This window comes from Ascaphus truei, chromosome 6 (genome assembly GCF_040206685.1).
Source record: "Ascaphus truei isolate aAscTru1 chromosome 6, aAscTru1.hap1, whole genome shotgun sequence".
Lineage (NCBI taxonomy): Eukaryota > Metazoa > Chordata > Amphibia > Anura > Ascaphidae > Ascaphus > Ascaphus truei.
Window position 1 is genome coordinate 52,835,025 of NC_134488.1, and position 12,441 is coordinate 52,847,465.

General features: G+C 41.3%; 1 protein-coding gene across 4 annotated transcripts in view; it reads left to right on the forward strand.

The window, feature by feature from the left end:
- LOC142497036 (uncharacterized) overlaps nucleotides 1-12,441 on the forward strand; it is a 193,046-nt gene that overhangs the window by 164,312 nt on the left and 16,293 nt on the right. For 2 of the 4 annotated variants that reach the window (XR_012802160.1, XM_075604276.1), the window contains exons 20-21: nucleotides 1,872-1,940; nucleotides 9,931-9,994. Coding sequence is in view for 2 of the 4 variants with exons in the window: in XM_075604276.1 (XP_075460391.1) it covers nucleotides 1,872-1,940; nucleotides 9,931-9,994 (133 nt within the window). In the remaining 2 variants the exon portion in view is untranslated. The remainder of the gene's footprint in view (nucleotides 1-1,871; nucleotides 1,941-9,930; nucleotides 9,995-12,441) is intronic. The other 2 variants (XR_012802161.1, XM_075604277.1) reach the window with 1 other exon arrangement.

A 12,441-nucleotide genomic window follows, 5' to 3' on the forward strand; every position in this document is an offset into this window, starting at 1 on the left:
TCTCCTCAACTGCGGGCCTCCCTCACGGTCCAGTGCCGAGCCTCTCTCTCATGCCGAGCCCAGCTTCTGCGCGCACCCAAGTCCAAGAGAGGCCCGGCGTCAGAGGCTCGGTGCAGGACAGTGAGGGAGGCCCTCAGTTGGGGAGAGCTGGGTCCCGGCGGCAATGAGACGACTGTCCAGCTGGGCAAAAGTTCTGCTCGGGCCTGGCCCAACTTCCAGCACCGGCAGTTATGGGCCTTCACAGCTACCGGGCCTGGGACACTTGTCCCCGCACTCCCACCCTGTCTGTGGCCCTGCTTACAAGTGTACAAATTGTTTGTTTAAAATTATTCTAGGTTCTTTACAAAAATAATGTTTAAACAGAGATGTAGTACAATTTTAAAGGCCACGTGTTAGTATTTAAACACAAATTATTGCTAAATGTATGTAAACGATTGAGGCCTATATTTGTGGGATAAAAATAAACGACAACAAAAATTCCTCTGGTGTAACTAGTTTTGCCATCCTACAGTATCTATTTAAAAGCAGTAATCCTGGCTGCTGGTTTTTGTTTTTTTTGTTACTCTCCTCTCACACTCCTTTTTTACAGGATGAAAACCACGAGGTCCCCAGATCTGAACTTTATTTGCAGCTCTGGGAACCCGGTTCCCAAAATATATACCAGTGAAAGTACCGGTGTGTCAGTCGCATACAGGGGAACAATATGGCAGTTCAAATCCTGCGCATCATGCAGGCCAATAGAAAGCCGCAACATTATCCGTTGCAGCTTTTTATTGAACAGGCATTTAAATGCCAGTGCGAAACTAGGAAGCGATACCAGTACCCTAACTGGTAAATATCTCGTGAACCAGGGTGTCCCCAAGCTAAAAATATGCTGCACCCTGTCCTCATCCTGTTAAAAAAAAAAAAGGAAGGGGATGGGTGACTGGGATTGCGGGGACGAACACTGGGATTGGGTAAGGCTGCTGCCCTAATGTGCATAATAAGAATTCTAAAAAGGTCTTGTTGTCTAGCTTAGATTTTATTGTTAAAAAGTGGTATATTTTAAAAAGTGAAGATTTTTTTAATTACTTTACTTGAATTTGTAGTTTTTACTACTTCAAAGTTAATTTTTTTTGTTAATCATAACTTTCGGTACAAAAATGTGTACTTGCTCTGGACTCCTGTTGGTCCAGTACAATTCGTTCAGGTTTTCAGTGTTGTCTAGCATGGGGAGAACCCTCCAGACGTCACAATTTCAATAATAAGAAAGCAAGGAAAGGTCGCACTCGTAGTGTTTAAAGGATCCCCAGACCATTTTAGTAGTACTCAAAACAGACAAATATTAGCACAATGTTTCATGGTCCAAAATTACCTCTTCCTCCGATGCAATTTGATTATGATTTATAGACTCACTTTTACTTTCCCTTTTTTATGGTGCGAACTCCAGACACATAAATGCATATTTCAAGCATTTATACAATTTGTGGCAACAATGCAAATTTCATGTAAAAAAAAAATATATATATTCTACAAAAATATAAAAATATTATTAAGGTTACTGTTTTAGAACTATGAAGTACTCATTTGACATGGCACTTATGTTTCCTTAATTAATGGTCAAATGTACATATTTTGTTTCCAAAAACACTTGACCGGTAGTATGACATTGTGCTTCTTTTGTATCTCTTGAAAAAGTATCACCATTCAATATGTAACTGTGATTATTATATGGAACTGACTTTGTGTGCCTCTGAATCCCACAATGACTACTGTATATAACAGGAACAAAAAGACTAAATTATATTTAGAAGAATGTTTCTCTGATGTTAAAGGTTTTACAGAATGAAAATACATAATATCACCATTTTTTTTTATAATTCTTTTGTCAGAGGTGCTATGGAATTGAAAAACTGGAGTGAACTAGCTAAGTTAATGAATAGGAACCTAGAATTGAGAAGGTAAAATGGTATTCTTTATTTAGTTTTTTTTTTTCCGGTACAACTGACAATGTTGGTATGAATAGACCGCTCTCAGTAGAAAAAGATGAAGTAGTAAAATGAACATAATGTATCCTATACACATTTAAATGCACTTAAAATTAAAGCTAGCCAATGGGGTGTGTGAAATCAGAACCTACCAGAACCTTATATATCCAAACTCTTAAGATTTTTAGAACTGAGTGAACATTTAGGGGCCTATTCGTTAAACAGTGATAAGTGGTTTAATGCACTGTCACGGTAGACCAGGCAGTTTACACCTTTTTAACCGGGAACATTCACTGCGCAAAACAAGGTAATGAAATCAATTATAATTTATTCGCACAAATTCGCTTACACAGTATGATACACAAAATACAGACGAAAAACACACTTACTGGGGGTCGAAAACTAGACTCTCCAAGGTGCAGGGAACTCTAAATACAGTAAGAGTTTTACTCCTGTTCCCAAGTTGGCGTGAAGTTCCATACGCCACCACTCCCTTCTCTTCTGAGAACTTGGACTCTTTTGACCGCGAGCTACTACCGATCCTCTGGAACGGAAATCAGCATCAAATCCCAGCCACGACCGCTACGTTCGATTTTCGGGACTTGGTCGCAAAAAGCTGGACTTAGAATCTGGCAAGCAGGCTTTCCTGGCTTGAAATCGAAGCTGGTTGCTCTGCTATCTGCACAAGAGCAACTTTGAAAAGCCCGCCCGCGCTCTTTCTACTGGGAATCTCAAATCTCATTGGCTTAGACGATCCTTATAGTATTCTTAGTTTCATTCATGAAACTCAGCAGCCAATCATCGTGTGGGAACTTTCTCAGTAGCCAATCGGAGCCAAGCCGGTCTGAAAAGCCGGGTCAGCGAAAAATACGAAATTACCAAGGGACATGCGCAAGTTTGCCACCTCCGACCCTGGCTATCTCAATGCCATCCGCTGGGTCAGGCTCCACTAAGTCGGGCAGAGCAAATGGCAGTCCAGGTGACTGCCATTGTTCCCCAGACTTGGGTACTTGAGCCCTTCCCTGCTACCCAAATGGCTTTTACGCCTTTGGCATCTCTGGCTACTTTGAACTCTGATGTGCAGCAGACTTTCTGGCGCCTATGGGTTAGCCCTGACAGTCGGTTTGGGCATCGGTTCCAAAAGTCCCAGCTCCTTACAGTACACAACAGTACATTATAGTATTAATAAAATATACTTGAATACATCCCTAAGTCCCTTGGTATGGGGAATAGAATAGAAAGAGGTACTTTTATTTCTACTGTATCAGCCTTTATTCCCCACACACTATCTTTTGGAGTTAGCCTGGACTCTGAGAGTACCCACCCCCTCCCCCCCCCCCCCCCTTGGCAGATTCATATTCTCCACTTACCCAGCTTTCCAGACCGGCATCGCTCTGATTGGCTGTATTATTTTGTGAATGAACTCCAAAATACTATAAGAAACACCTAAGCCAATTACCGGTGAGATTCTGAGCACCAGAAGTGCAAGCTGGCTTGTGCGAATAGCCGAGCACCGGCTTCAGAAAAGTCTGCCCGTAAAATATTCTAATTCCAGCTTTTTGCGACCATGTTCTCAGAAAGGAACGTAGCGGTCGCGGTTGACATTTCAAGCCGATTTTAGTTCCAGGACGTTTTCTACTAAGTCCCGGTCAAGGAAAAACTCTGATTTAGAGTGCTACACAGCTAGGATAGTCTACTTTTTGACCCCAGTCCCTAAGTAAGTGTTTATTTTAGTCTGTATTTTGTGTATCATTGTGTGTATGCCTATTTTTGTGAATAAACCTCAATTTATTTCATTATCTTGTTTTGCTCAACATATGATCCTTTAAGGTTTACTATAAACCTGGTATCCTGTGACACACACCGAGATCCGATAGTTCCATGTCTGTCACATAGTCTGAGCATAAGTCACAATGGGGAACATCACATACTTCTGGATAATCGTCAGGCAGGGTCTGACTTACCTGTTTGATCCATTTGAGGTCCTCTGCGTGTGAGGGCTCCAAAGGTACTGCACCGACACACTTTATTCGAGCAAATACCCAGTATGTACCTGGCAGATACCTGGAATGCGCCGCTCCTCACCTCTGACAAGCCCCGTTGCGTTTGCCTTCCCAGCCTGGGTTCATGCCTGGCTGACGGGCGGCTGATCTGTTAAATAATAATGATTAGGATTTAATAGGCTGCAATGCTTCGCGTGTCTACCAGATGGCATAAATTCATGAATTGTAATGCAGTATATATATATATACTGTGCAGTATTGCAGCCAGCGGGAATAAAATGCTTCAATCCCTGCCTGGAAAATACCTCAATGCACTCGGGCAGAAAACAGTCACAAACCTCAATACACCCGGGTATACCCGAATTCGTGGGACTAGCCGAGCTTGAATAAAGTGTGTCGCCAGTGTGAAGGGAGCTATTATCTGTGGGGTGGGCTCCAAATGCTGGGGAGCATCAACCACCTTTATGGGCATCAGTGCCAACTACACCTTTGCCAGGGCAACTGCCCAACTGTGGCTCTCGGTGACTGCGGTCACAAGAGCATCCTCTCCATGTACTTTCTTTGGCATCCCCATTTATGAGTACCGGTGGCCGGGCCAGACCATATCAAGCTCCCCGATTAGTACCTTGTCGCAGGGGACTCCCAGACCGACTGTCTGGCGATTACCTGGGACCCCTGGACGAAAAAAGAAATCTTTAGATGCTTCTGGCTGTATTTTCACATGGAGCTGCTGAATGGAGCTGTCTGCTCCACTTGAGTATACAGCCTCTCGCAGGATGTCCATCCTGTAGCTGGGGAGCTTGGGTTACTGGACTCCTCAGGAACCACAGGATCTGTTGGTCCAAAATGCAGGGGGACGGTGACATCTTCAATGGGCAGGGCTACGAAAGGCACCCCTACCTGGACAAGTGTTTTGCTTGCACTTCTGACGATGACTGCTACGGGAGCATCATCCTCCACAAACGAGCAGATGAGGTGCCCCAGGTCGTTACCAAGTATCACATCAGTACCCAACCTAGGCAAAAAACCCACATCTCTGATACCTCGACTGACACCCCTGGTAAGGAACACCCGGGCAACCTTGATTGACCTAGGTCTCTCATCTGGCATGGTTATTTGCATCCCTATGTCTGGGATCAGATCCTCTGGATTGACCAAGGCAGGTCGCACCAGAGTGATCGTGGCACCGTAGTCGATAAGGCCGGCTGCATGGTGAGCTTTGATGGTCGCTGGCCGCAAATGCTTTCTCCTCACGTCATTAGAGTGCAACGCGAAAGTTGCAATCGGATGCCCTTCCGCTGTGCCACTTGCTGAAGGGGTAAAAAACCCCATCTGAGTCCACTGCTTTACCTGCTGAACTGCTGCTCCGCTGTGAGTACCAGTCCCACGAAGGTGACTGGGTTGGCAGCCTGAGAGCATTGCCCCTGAGGGGAGCTGTGTGAACTGAACCGCTCTGGCCAGTCTAGTCAGAGGTGCCCAGTCCTAATGCACTGGTAACACCTCTGTTCGTGCTTGGTCTGCAGACTTGGTTGTACTCACCTCTGCAGATTCCTTTGGCTTCCCCGGTGAAGTGCTGTTAGCTGCCCGAGCCAGGTTGGCTCCATTCGGTGCAGACCCATTCTTGTGGGACAGGGCATGACTGGTGATATACTCATCAGCCAGGTTGGCTGCATCCCTGCAAGTGGCTGGCTTTCAGTCAAAGGCCCAATCCCGCACCTCAGGTGGGCACCGCTGTAAAACTGATCCTTGAACACTAAGTCCAATAAGCTGTGGTACTTGGTGGCATCACATTCCTCCACCCACTGAGTGCCATGCTGGATAAGTCTTGAAGCAAAACGCATGTATGTATCCTGGCTGGTCTTTACCCCAGACCTGAACATGCCACGGTATGTCTCTGGAGTGAGGGCATACTGAGTCAGTAATAAAGCCTTCACATGCCGGTAGTCGTTGCTGTCCATTGATGGGATCGCCTGGAAGGTCTCCAGGGCTATCCCAGTCAATAGCAGCGACAACCGCAAAACCCAGTCCCGTTCTGGCACCTGAAACCGGTGACATTGATCTTCAAACTCTTTAAGGAATCCATCGATCTTTTCCATGCCATCTACAAACTTGCCGAAGCTGTAGTGTGACACCTTTTGGGAGAGGAGGTTGGTCAGGGTTCCACCGGGGTCTTGAGGGTTGCACACCTTGAGAGACCCCCTCTTCCCAGGTGGTGTGGAGAGAGGCAAGCCCTGTAGCAGGGAGACCGTTAGCCGCCGGGGCTATCACAGCTGCACTCCCGATCATGTGAACCATCTCCTTCCTCTTCATCCCCGCTCTCCTCATCTTCTGCCTCCACTCACCCCAGGGCTGGATGATCCTCCGGTACCTTGGTGGGGTTAGTGGCCCCTGCATCCACAGGTGAGGCTATGCACGCCTCAGGTGAAGCTATGCTTGCTTCATGCCTCTCGAGATCCTCCTCCAACATTGTCTTTGCACGACCGGCAGTCAGTAGTCCATATCCCTCACACCGGATTACAATTTGTGGATGGTCCCAGGGCCGGTAACGACCTGACCTTTTATCCATCTTCGCCTGGTGGCACTAAGCTTAAGTGAAAGAGAGAACCTGTGCTTTTCCTGATTTGTATAACGTGTGTAAGTCACTCCTTGTTTTGAGAGCTCACAATCTACAAGTTGCTCTTTATGTTATAAGACTGCAGGATTTTAAAACATAAAGCTCAGTGATCCCATCGGTATCCCCGCAATGTTTAAATTCTCCCGCGTTACGTGACGCAGGAGATTTAAACACACAGGGGATACCGGCACTCATACCGGGGCCTGTATCTCGGGAAGCAGGGGCCTTCATACTAGTGTGCGGGAGTAGGTGGTCTTCTGAGCTGAACCGTATTGATTTCAGTCTCGGAGCCTCCTACTTCTCGAGAAACAGGCACCTGTTAGGGTGCCAGTAACCCCCTGCAGGATTTCAATCCCCTGGTCACGTGACGCCAAGGATTTTAACATTGCGGTGATACCGGCACCTCATACCGGGGCCTGTATCTCTGGAAGTAGGGGTCTCCAATGCAGAAATCAATGTGGTTCAGCTCAGGAGACCCCCTGCTCCCGCACACTAGTTTTAAAATGAATTTGAAACTTTATGTTTGCTTGTAAGAGCCGTACATGGAGACGCAGGGTCTCGATGCAGCTCTTCCAGGCTGCTGTTTCAATCAGTTGCAGATCACTAGGATTTATAGCGCGATAGCACTTTGAAAAAAAGTAAAAAAAAGTCGATGTTGCATATATTTTTTTATCAAACTTTAAAAAACTTGGATTTTTTCTTAGTGAATACCGTTTTTACCAACATTTTTTATAGCACGATAAATCAATGCAAAGTCAATCAGCAATGCACTCATTTTATATTTGTTTAGTGAATAGGCCCATTAGAATCCAGGATACCAGGTCAAGTGTCCATCTCTACAGAAGGTGTTTCTCACTATATCGATGTATCAAACAATTCAAATCTACATATGTGACTGTTTTTAAAAAATAAATAAATTAGGTTCTATTTTTGCCTTAGTGTTTGTAAGAGACGTGTTCAGAGGTACGCAATGGAGACTGTTTTAAGGTGAAATAAAAATAAGGCTTTATTGCGCCTGTTGCTTTAAACACAGCAAACATGTTGTCAGCTTGCAGTCTCTTTTGGCAGGCTCAAGACGTCTGTCTCCTTGTTCAGCCCAGTTGCGGACTAAGGAGTCTCACTTCCTGTCTGAGGCAGGCTTTTTCTAACCCCTGTAATCAGCCAGGTGGTGTAAGTTAATTGCCTACCAGCAGTTAACCACCACACTGCTGGATTAGAGGCACATTTGTGAACAGGGATAAGTCCCCTGTTACAGTGTTATATCCAGGGACTTTTGATGTATAAACTCAATTTTCTCTTTGGTGTGTTAGGAGTTAAAATGTAAAAAATTTTACATGCTTCCTTGGGGTTACAGCTTTTGTGTACATTTTTGATCACATTAACTTAATTCTGTTGTCAAGGGTTTTAAAGTCTTATGTTAATTCTTAACTTCTTATCCCATCCAATTCTTTCATAATTTTTTTTTAATGACGATAACAGGATTGTGCTACTAATCATGTTCCACCTTGAAGCTGGTATTTATTCATTTGTCTATTTCCCAGTGGTATAAAACATCCTTTTTTTCTCAGGAAAACATTTGGCCTTTAAAAACTGATTTAGATCAATTCAACTCAATATATCTCCATACATTTTTTAATAACTTTTTATGAATGTATTTAAAGATTGTGTGGCAAATGAAAAGTTGTGTAATTCTTTCCAAATGTGCAAACATAATATTCCTTTTCACAACTTTTAGAAATAAACCTTTAAACCTTTTTTTTTATGTCCGCTACAGAACATTTAAAAAGGAAAATGCTTCTTACATACTTTGAGAATATTTTTTGCCTGTGTTTTATCAGTGAAATGTATCTATAGTTTATAACAGAATAAAATAAAAGCTCTGAACTGAGGTTGGTGTTCTAATGTATTACATGTCTTGTTTGCCAAATATTTACATCTCAACAAATCATAAGTGTAAACTTCCTTACCCCAACCCCGGTACTAGCTATTGCTGTCTAATTTTGATTTGATTTGAAGTTAAATGTACTGTACATTTAATACATTAAATTCATGTGCTTTATATGAATTCTACTTTCTATATCATCTTATTTTTTTCCCCTCAGAAGTCAGGGTTTTTTTTAATTTGTGATATCACTTATGACACTGAATGTGTCAGAGAGGGATTCAATATCTAGGAAGACTTTTTAAGCAGAAAACTCTTTGACTTATTACTAAAGTCCAGTTAAATGGTAGAAACATTTAAAATTACCTATTTTATATGCAACCTCTTAAAATGTCCAATCTTATCAATTCAAACACTTTTAGCTGTTTCAAGTTTGAAGGTGTAGTTCGATTCAATAAAACGTATTGGCGTTGCAGAAAATATTTACGGAGAGGTGCTACTATATACACTTAGTAAATATGAGCCACAATGCCAGATTAACACTAACATTTTGGGATCTATGTATTAAGGCAAAAAGAGTGCAGTTCTTAAGCAAAAGGGTTCCATCAGATACATGAAATAAAGATAATACTGTAGGTTGCTTTCAATTGAATGTCTTCTGTGATAAGTCTGGTGTCATTTTTGTGCCCTAGAAATGCATCCTTTTTCTCTTGATACATAGAACCTTGGTTTATAATAAATTACATTTAAATGTATATCCATCTTTTGTATCAGTTTAGTTAACAGATAACTTTGGCTTGATGAAGGGAGTATGTTATCCTCTGAAATGTATACTAACATTCTCCATTTAAATGGTATTACATGCACATTTCAATATTTAAATGACATATTTACCAGAGTAACTTGGCTACAATATTACTTTGGTGGGTTTTAAACCTACAAACTTTAAACTAAACCGCACAGCAACAAATAACACTGTACTGTATAAGTACAAAACATTGTTAGTAATCAGAGTTATTAAATAGTCCTTGAAAATATTATTTGACATCAGTCTTCATAATATACTGTAGCCACATATCTACGTACAGTATGTGTTAATTTTCACATGAAAAGTACCAATATTAGCTTAATGCCTATACACCAGAAGTTATAGTCTGCACATAATATTGGAAACTGGGAATTCTACGCTTAAGTCAAGACTGCATTTGATCTTGAAGAGAATTCTACAATGTGATGTACTATTGTACAATGTGATGTACCTTGTTCATTTATGTAACTGTATTTGTAACCATGTATTATTTGTTTTACTCTGTGCCCAGGACATACTTGAAAACGAGAGGTAACTCTCAATGTATTACTTCCTGGTAAAATATTTTATAAATAAATAAATACTAGTATACAGCAGAGATTTGAATTAAGCTCTACTCCACTTGGGATGCTTTTAACATTTACTCTGTGTTTAAGATCTATTTTTACAGATGCATGCTTAGGTCAAGGAAATTTGAAAATGATAGAAATTGCAAAACAGGTACAGTAATTTTATTTTATACATTTATAATACAGTGGATATCTAGATAAGTGTTTTCATATTTGTGTTCAGTATTTGTATCTGTGTATCCTTATGATCCCTAAATACACTATAAATTGTATGACTCTCATATATATGTTGTCTTAGAAATGTACCTTCGTCTAATGGATGTGGTGTATTAGTACTTGAAGGGCTGCAATATATAATGTAATCTTAAAAATAGTATTTTTTTTGTTGGCTCATTTGGAAAACCAGAGCATGTTTTGTTGTTTTACAAGAGTTATATTCACTGTATTTGGTTGCTCAAGAATCTTACTTGAATACTCTAGATTCTATGAAGACATGTATTAATCTAGTATCGAAAACCCATGAATTAAATCATAGATTGTATCCTCCTATTATAAAAACAGTTTCCGCCTTCAACTTCAAAATCCATACAAACTGATTAAAAGACGATTTTTCCTTTGTGCCTTTGTCACTTGCATGTCAATTATTATTAAATATAACTTATCTTGAAAATGAATTAGGGGCCTATGCTCTAAGCGTTCATAAGCCACTTATCGAGCACTTATCGGACTGGTTGCTGTACCATGTGATAGGTTACATTAGTACAAAAGGATGTGACATAATCCCTTAAAGTGACGTCACATCCTTTTGAACTAATGTAACCTATCACATGGTACAGCAACCAATGGGATTGTCTTCATTGGCTGTAATACCATGTGATACTGTATAGCCATGTGGTTTGAAGGATGTAACATACCTCCCTTGGAGATGACGTCACATCCTTAACACAAAAAAAAAGAGGCGGGCAAATGATACCGTGTCCAATCAGATTGGAGCTGTACCATCTGACCATAAAATGTGACGTCACAGGCCAGATATAAGGCCTTGACATCTCATTTTACCTCATGTATCCGACAAGACAACATCGTGTTGTGGATTTGTTAAATAAATCATGACACAGTGTAATATGCCATGTGTTGTTGTTCATCTGAGGTTGTATTTACCTCATTTTAAGACCTGCTAAGAAACAGACGATTGTTCTAATGTCCTGATATGTAAATCCATAGAATTCAGAGGGTGTACTTTATTTTTCACACAACTTTAAATGTCTTTTTTTCCAGGTTTTTTTATTGTATTTTCTTATTTTTATGTTTTTCATTGCCCATTGACTGATATAATGTATTAATCTGTGCACGTGGTACAGATCAATACAGTGACAGTCAATGCATTTTTTGACAAAAGCGTATTTTCTATTGATAGTTGTTTTTTTCTTTTGCTGTTTATTGTTTGGTTTAAAGAAGTAACAGCTCACATTTTCCATTCAGAGAACAAATTGAGCCAAGAAACTGAGTGATACCAGTCAGGGATTGTAGGGGGTCAGTAGATGCCAACAATAAGGCGGTCTAAGAAAAGGGGAAGTCAATTTTGCCAACTTGGATTTCAAAAGCGGGTCGGCTTGGGGGGCAATATAGCAGCATCAATTTTAAGGTGTCTTCAATATGAAGTAACACCTCTCTTCCTCTCTTTGACCTATGTTTCCAAGAAATAGAGTATCCCTGAATGGTGATATTTACATCAATGCTATTAGGAGTTAGCCATGTTTCTGTGAGAATTATGGCTTTGGGTTTATGCATAAGGCACCATGCCCTTATGTCATCCAGTTTGGACAACAGGCTATGAATATTTATATGGGTGACAGATAGCCCTTTTTGGAATTTAAAGGGGTATTCTCAGGAGTATGGGAAATGGTTGAAAATGAAATGTGACAGTGACGGGGTACCCAGGCCAATAATAAAGGTATTATGCCCGGCTGGGTACCCCTGAGCCATATTGGGGAATTTTAGATTGTCAGCTCTGCAACCCAGTAATGGCATGAACACTGTAACATCAATATAACTGTATGTGTGTCTCCCATCAGGTATAAGGTGGCAAGACTAATGTGATTCTAAATGTAAACGGTATTACTGTGGCAGTGTTTTCCTGTAACCGCGGAAAGGAAAAATGTTTTTAAAATCCAGCAGGTAGCAGCATAAGCAAGCGGCTTTTAGCTAACTTTCGCTAGGAAGCTCCTAGAGCGCTGAGATTTGCTGTGAGTGCTATCCGGGTAAAATCAGGAAATCTCATATCGCGCAATTTTTATAGATTTATTTAAAAATTGATGACTTAAAGTCCCCCTATTTTAATTGTACCCACATGTTGGACATATTGGAATTTTCATGTAACACACCAGAGACAGAGGAAATGCTTTATTCATAATCACTGTTGTTAGAAATGTATGGCAGGAAATTCCTGCAAGGAAATGGCGCATATTCATCCCTGGACTTCTGAGACACCCCGCTGGCGTGCTGCCAGGATGTCTGAAAAAGCCCGGAGTTGAAAGGCGCTGACATACTAAGGTGTGAAGTGGGGAGGTGTAACACAAGTATCCCCATATTAGTAAA